At 51.5% G+C, this 6,296-nt stretch overlaps 1 protein-coding gene across 6 annotated transcripts in view; it reads left to right on the plus strand.

Annotated features, from left to right (window-relative positions):
- SLC7A9 (solute carrier family 7 member 9) overlaps positions 1–6,296 on the plus strand; it is a 33,970-nt gene that overhangs the window by 4,953 nt on the left and 22,721 nt on the right. For all 6 annotated transcript variants that reach the window (XM_045293863.1, XM_045293867.1, XM_045293865.1 and 3 more), the window contains 5 exons: positions 464–589; positions 807–906; positions 2,817–2,861; positions 3,547–3,670; positions 4,710–4,813. In XM_045293863.1, coding sequence (XP_045149798.1) covers positions 464–589; positions 807–906; positions 2,817–2,861; positions 3,547–3,670; positions 4,710–4,813 — 499 coding nt within the window. The remainder of the gene's footprint in view (positions 1–463; positions 590–806; positions 907–2,816; positions 2,862–3,546; positions 3,671–4,709; positions 4,814–6,296) is intronic.

Here is a 6,296-nt window from a genome sequence, read left to right on the forward strand (position 1 = left end):
GGCGCAGCTCCCGGGCAGCACTCTTGGCCGCGGGCCCTGCTGCGTCTCCAGTATGCCCCAAGGAGGGCCTGCCGGATTCAAAGGTCACCATCAGGTGCGTCTTAAAGGCTTTACAGCACTTTGCTTGGCTCTGCCCTCAGCATTCAGTTGGATGAGGTGCTAGTCGTGGGAGGTGGCGAGGAGGCCGAGCTGGAAACGGAAATTAGACTCTTGCTCGAGAGCCACCCACGGCCACCAGTCGGCTGCGACTGAGCGACCCTAGACAGGTTTTCTGAGACTGTACATCGTGAGGGAAACAGCCAGCCTCCTGTTTCTCATGCTCAGTGGCCCGTGGCTTTGAACTGCTAGCCATTGGGGTTAACAGCCCGATGCTTATGAAGCGTCTTTCCAGAGCCTCCAGGAAGGAGGGTGAGGCTGAACCCCATAAACATCAACCGGTCCTCGTTTTTGACTCCTCTCTCAGTGCTCATCACGACGGTGAACGCGCTGAGCGTGCGGCTGGGGAGCTACGTGCAGAACATCTTCACGGCGGCCAAGCTGGTGATCGTGGCCATCATCATCATCAGCGGCATGGTCCTCCTGGCCCAAGGTGACCGGCGCAGCAGGCAGCGGGGCAGGCGGGCATTGCACAGGCACAGGCGACTGTCTCCCCAGCGCGCATTCTTGCTCAGCTAGCCTAGCTCTGGTCACTTAGCAAGAACCCCCAGAAAGAATCCTTCCTTCCCCGCTTTCCCGAGTCTCTGTCCCATGAAGATGCGTGCACAGTCCAGGTCTGGTCAGCTGGTCACTGTCTGACTTGATTACAGGAAACACAAAGAATTTCGAGAATTCTTTTGAGGGTTCGAAAGTGACTGTGGGAGCCATCAGCCTGGCATTCTATAATGGCCTCTGGGCCTACGACGGATGGTAAGACGCCCGGAACACCGGCTCCAGTCTCGGGGTGGAGGGCTTCCTTCAGCATCTTTACTGTAAACCACGTGGGAGGCAACGGCTTCGCTCTGCTTTCTGGGGCCTAGAGGCAACGTCTCACCTCCCTTTAATTAAGCACCAGTGCCCTCACCCTGCTGCCTCCCCTCTGAGCACAAAGGTCACTGCCCTCTCCCTGAGGGGTGCCGGGGTGAGTCCACTGGGCCACGGCAGGCTGGGCAGAGGTGGAGGCAGCCAGGCTGCCCTAACACTGGACCAGCATGCTATTCATTCCATGTTCTGTTTCCACATGAGGGTCTGTCTTTGAAAGAAACGTGGCTGTCTGAGGCAGGAGTCTTTCTCTCCTCTACAGAAAAAGAAAAAGAAAAAATCAAGCAAAGCCAAGGCCACTGCCGTTGAGCTCATGCCGACACTTAGGGGCCTGTCAGACAGGGCAGAGCTGCCCCTGGGAGTCTCCCAGACGGTCACTGTGGGGGTCAAAGGCCCATCTGCCTCGCCGGGTGCGGCTGGTGGTTTTGAGCTTCTTCCACAGCGGCTTTGAATTTCAACACCTCTTCAGGCATAGAATCTTTCCGTTTTCAAACTGCCTTGGCCATTCACTACTCCCAATTATTCTCCTTCCACCCCCAATTATTCGTGAAAATTCATGCCATTCCCATGAAAGACACCCAAGAAATCCCCCTGGGGTTGCTGCAGGAGAATTCTCTCAATGGGAAGCATCTTTTCCTTTTCTTAAATAGCATCTTGTCTTTTCAGCAGAGGCTGACACACACTTTGGGTCCCCAGTCGACGCTGGCGACACAAGGTGTGTGCGGACGTTGGTGACCGTCTTCACACATGTGAACGTCCTCTATTTCAGTCCCCGCCGTTCACGCGTTTCTGTTCATCCGGCTTCCCTGCCTCTCTATTCCCGTCTCTGATTGCAAGGCATCGGTGACCATTTCATCTCACATGGGGGACTTTGTAAAGAAGCACTGCACTCACAGGTGGTTTTTCTTAATGAGTCCATTTAATTTAGCTAATGAAGAGTGGGGCAGGGCATAAGCCTTGAGTGGCCTCCAGAGTCAACGGGTCCGGACGTCTGTCGTTTGTTGGTTTCCTTGTTGTAAAGCCTTTGAGGTGCTGGTCCCCTTTTGCTCCGATTCCGTCCAGTGTCGCTGCCGGGCCCGCAGTGGTAGGTGGGCACCATGGAGGCCTGCTGGGCTCAGGGGAGTGAAGCCGGGCTGCGTGCGGACTCCTCGCTGCACACTAGTTCCTGCTCCAGTCTCAGGCTTCCTCCCTCTTTGGCTCCCATGAGAGGGAGCAGTCGTTGTGTCGAGGTGGCTGTTTGCAGACAGACCCCGGACAGTGCTTACCTCACTAGGAGGCAGAACACGAAGGCCCTATGTCTAAACCCAGAAACCCAATCTTGTAAGATTTTTGGTTATACCTGAGGAATATATGAAACTGTGTCCTCTGTGAATATATATGTCAGCACACACATATCTGGAGAAACATATATACATTTAGATATGATCACACGTATGTACACACCTATAACTACATATACACATAGATGCCTAGACATATAGTTGTGATCATACACTCAGCCTGTGGTTATTGTTGATCGGGTTGCCAAATTCTTTAGCACAAACATCTTTTCCTCTTGGATACTTCCTAGGGACACCGTTGACCTTGGTCGAGCTGACCTTACCACACCCCCATTCAGTGCTGCTTTTCCCACCACCCAAGACAACAACCAAGGCTCTGTGAGCTACAGTGACTTCTCCCTCAACACTGATGAACTCTGGTCTCTGTATATAGAAACATATTCTTATAAAAATAGGATCATACAATGTTATTTCATTTAGCATCATGTGCTCATACTCATGCGATTTTTCTCTCTCCAGGAATCAACTCAATTATATCACAGAAGAACTTAAAAACCCTTTCAGGTAACAAAGCTGAGTCAGGCAGGAGGCAATAAACACGCAAGTGTATTTCTCTTCTCTTGGCAAAAAAAAAAAAAAGCGTGGAACTGCTTTCCCATAACGTCATGACCCGCTCCCGGACAAGTGGGGGAGAGCAGGTTTCTTGTGCAGCCATCATACACTGCCTAGAGTCTGGTTTGCTTTGGGCTGTGGGGAGGCTGCTAAGGTGAACGCAGACCAAGAACTTCCCTAAAAACCACACACCCTAGACGTGATTCCAACTCCATTGGGTTTCCAGTGGCTGATTTGGGGGGAAAGATCAGCAGGGGTTTTTTCCCATGGTGCTTCCGGGAGGACTTGAACTTTTAGCCTTTCATTTAGTAGCCAAGCACATTGACCATTGACACCCTCCCAGGGACCCCCCTTTAGTTCTGGCTTTTTGTTTCATACAAAAATTGCATTTCACTGCACTAGAGAGTTTACTCTCTATGAGAGTTTTTCATAGAAAATATTCCACAAGCTCCTACCTTGTTGGGGGGGGGGGGAGGGGGGGCTTGCAAAGGGCATCTGTAACCTGAGCCCAACACAGGGAACATGTGGAGGGCAGACTCGGGAGGGTGGGAGAGCAGGGCAGATAAAACCACAATCTCAGGAGTCTCTTTGGATGTCCTTGTCTGACCCCGGCCTCCTGTGTCACTGACCCTCCCAGGAACCTGCCCTTGTCCATTGTCATTGGGATCCCGCTGGTGACGGTGTGCTACATCCTCATGAACGTTGCCTATTTCACGGTGATGACCACGACTGAACTCCTGCAGTCCCCGGCTGTGGCTGTGGTGAGTGCCCCCCGGGGTCTCTGCTGGGGGGGGGCCAGGGGTGCTGGTGGGAGGGTATGGTTCCTGAGAGGGGGACCAGGCAAGGTGAAATGCCTCACAGGATAGGACAGGCCGTGCGGATAAAATTCCAGGAGGTTAGGACAGTGGGAAGGTTAGAGCTGTCCCAAAGAACCTCCCCTCACCTTCAACCCCAGGTTAGAGACCAGAAACATCTGTGAGACCCTCAGCAGGTAGAGGTGGAGAGAAGAGCTGGGTTTCACCTGCATTGGGAGTTTGATGGACAAGTGCGAGGGAGAGAGAAAGTGCAAGGAAGTTGAAGGAGGTGATGATAATACCATCACTGCCATTGAGCTGATTCTAACTCATAGGGACCCTATGTGGTGTTTCCAAAGGAGTGAATATTTAAGGGACTCGATAGCTTCAGCTTTCTTCTGAGGAGCGAGCGGCTAGTGGGTTTGAACCACCAACTTTACAGTCCCAACGCTTAACCATCTGCGGCACCACCAAGGCTCCTTGGTTGTAAGAACAGTCTGTGGGATTTAAAGAAAGAGACTTGAGGACGAGAGGGGGGGCATGAGGGACAGCGGACAAGGTGGAGGGGTTCATGAACGAGAGGCCTGACAGAACTGGGGTACAACAGGGAAGGGGGTGGAAATAGGGAATGAGGGATCAGGATGGGCTGTTGGAGGGAATGTAGTTGGAGGTACAATGAGGTCTATGAGAATGAGGAGGGAGAGAAAGCCAGGCTACAGGAGTGGAAGGAAACGTACAGGATTGAGAATTATGGCCGGGAGAAGTGGCTTAAAGATTTCTGGTACCATCAGAAGATCCAGAGACACTCTGAAGAGAGAGAAAAGGCGAAGGTCTTTCCTTCCACATGGCTCTCTCCTCTCTCCTCACCACGAGAGGAGTCTGAGGCCGAGCCCCAAGTGGGGCTGTGGGGACCCAGCCCCTCTGAGAGCAGGCAGTGGCTTCTGAGGCTCAGGGACTCCTGGGGCCCAGGGCAGACCCTGACGATTCATCTCGCTTCTCTCACCAGACGTTTGGGGATCGCGTTCTCTACCCCGCCTCTTGGGTGGTCCCACTCTTTGTGGCGTTTTCAACCATCGGTGCTGCCAATGGGAGCTGCTTTACAGCGGGCAGGTAGGGCACCCATGGCCACGCCTCCACCAGGGTGGGCAGTGGGCCGCAGGGCCAATTTCACATTTGAGAAAGACAACCTCCTAAAGCCCTCGGGGCTCTGCCAGGTTACAGCCCTCCTGACCTAAGGTGAAAACTTCAAGTCCAGAGAAGCAATGTAGCTTTAACTGATACCAAAAAAATAGCAAGAAAAGTGTGGAGCAGCTTGGGCACTGAAATTGAACATGGCTGGCTGACTTCAAGCCCCTTCAGAGATGCCTTCAGGAGAAGGGCCTGGTGACCTGCTTCCAAAGGCTCAGTCACTGAAAACCCTCTGGAGCCCAATTCGACTCCAAGCCATGAGCTGGCATTGACAGCAATTCCTTTTTCATTTGTGTTTATAATATGTATGTTTATAGTTGTTGCTATGTAGCAACCAGTGGCTCTGACTCATAAGGCTCCCAGTCTAAAAGGATGAAAGGCCAGCCCATCCTGTATTGTCCTCTCCCTTGCTATGTGGGAGCCCATTTCACAACCCCTGGGTCTGTCCAGCTCCTTGACGGGCTGCTTGTTCATGGATCCCCTGCTTGACCAAGCAGCATGTCCTTTCCCAAGGACTGGAAATGTGTTCAAAGTATCTGAGACAGTCTTGCCATCCTGTCCTCTCAGGAGCCTTCCGACAGTCCAAGACAGAGTTCTGGGTTGTCCTGGCCGTCCATGGTAATTGCAGGGTTCTTTGTCCACACCATGATTCACATGCCTCCGTTCTTCTCTGATCCTCGTTATCCATTGTGCAGACTTCACATGCATGTGAGGTGATTGAAATCACGAGGGCACAGGTCAGCTCTCAAAATGACATCCTTACTCATTACCCCTTTAAATGCAGTATGTCACGTGATTTCTTAACGGTTGCTTCCGTTATTGATGTGGAGCCAAGACAAAAGAAGTCCTTGATGACTTCAATTATTTTTTCGTTTATCATCATGTTGTCTATTGGTGCAGAGGATTTTTGTTTTCTCTATGTTGAGGTGCAAGCCATACTGAAGGCCGCAGTCTTTGATCTTTAGTAAGTGCTTCAATTCCTCTAGGCTTTCAACTAGCAAGGATGTGTCATCTGCATGGGGCAGTTGGCTAATGAGCCATCCATCAGGCCTGCTGCACAACTCTTTATGTGGCCCAGCTCTTGAGTTATCTGTTCCGTATCCAGATTGAATACGTATGCTGAAAGGGTAAAACTCGGACATGTACTTTTCCTGATGTTAATCCATGCAACATTCCCTTGTTCTGTATGAATAATTGCCTCGTTGTCCATGAGCAATTTCTACATGAGCACCATAAGGTCTTCTGGAATTCTCATTCTTCACGAGGCAATCCATAGTTGTTATGTGTAGTATTAAATTAAAATGGCACGTGGGGTGCCACGTGGGTGCCAGCCCCACCCGCTACTAGAACTCACTGGTTCAGTAATACTACTTCTGGGTTCAGTAATGCACAATTGTATGGTTGA

The sequence above is a fragment of the Echinops telfairi genome, unplaced genomic scaffold (assembly GCF_000313985.2).
Source record: "Echinops telfairi isolate 266 unplaced genomic scaffold, ASM31398v2 ScPeMD7_2291;HRSCAF=2852, whole genome shotgun sequence".
Lineage (NCBI taxonomy): Eukaryota > Metazoa > Chordata > Mammalia > Afrosoricida > Tenrecidae > Echinops > Echinops telfairi.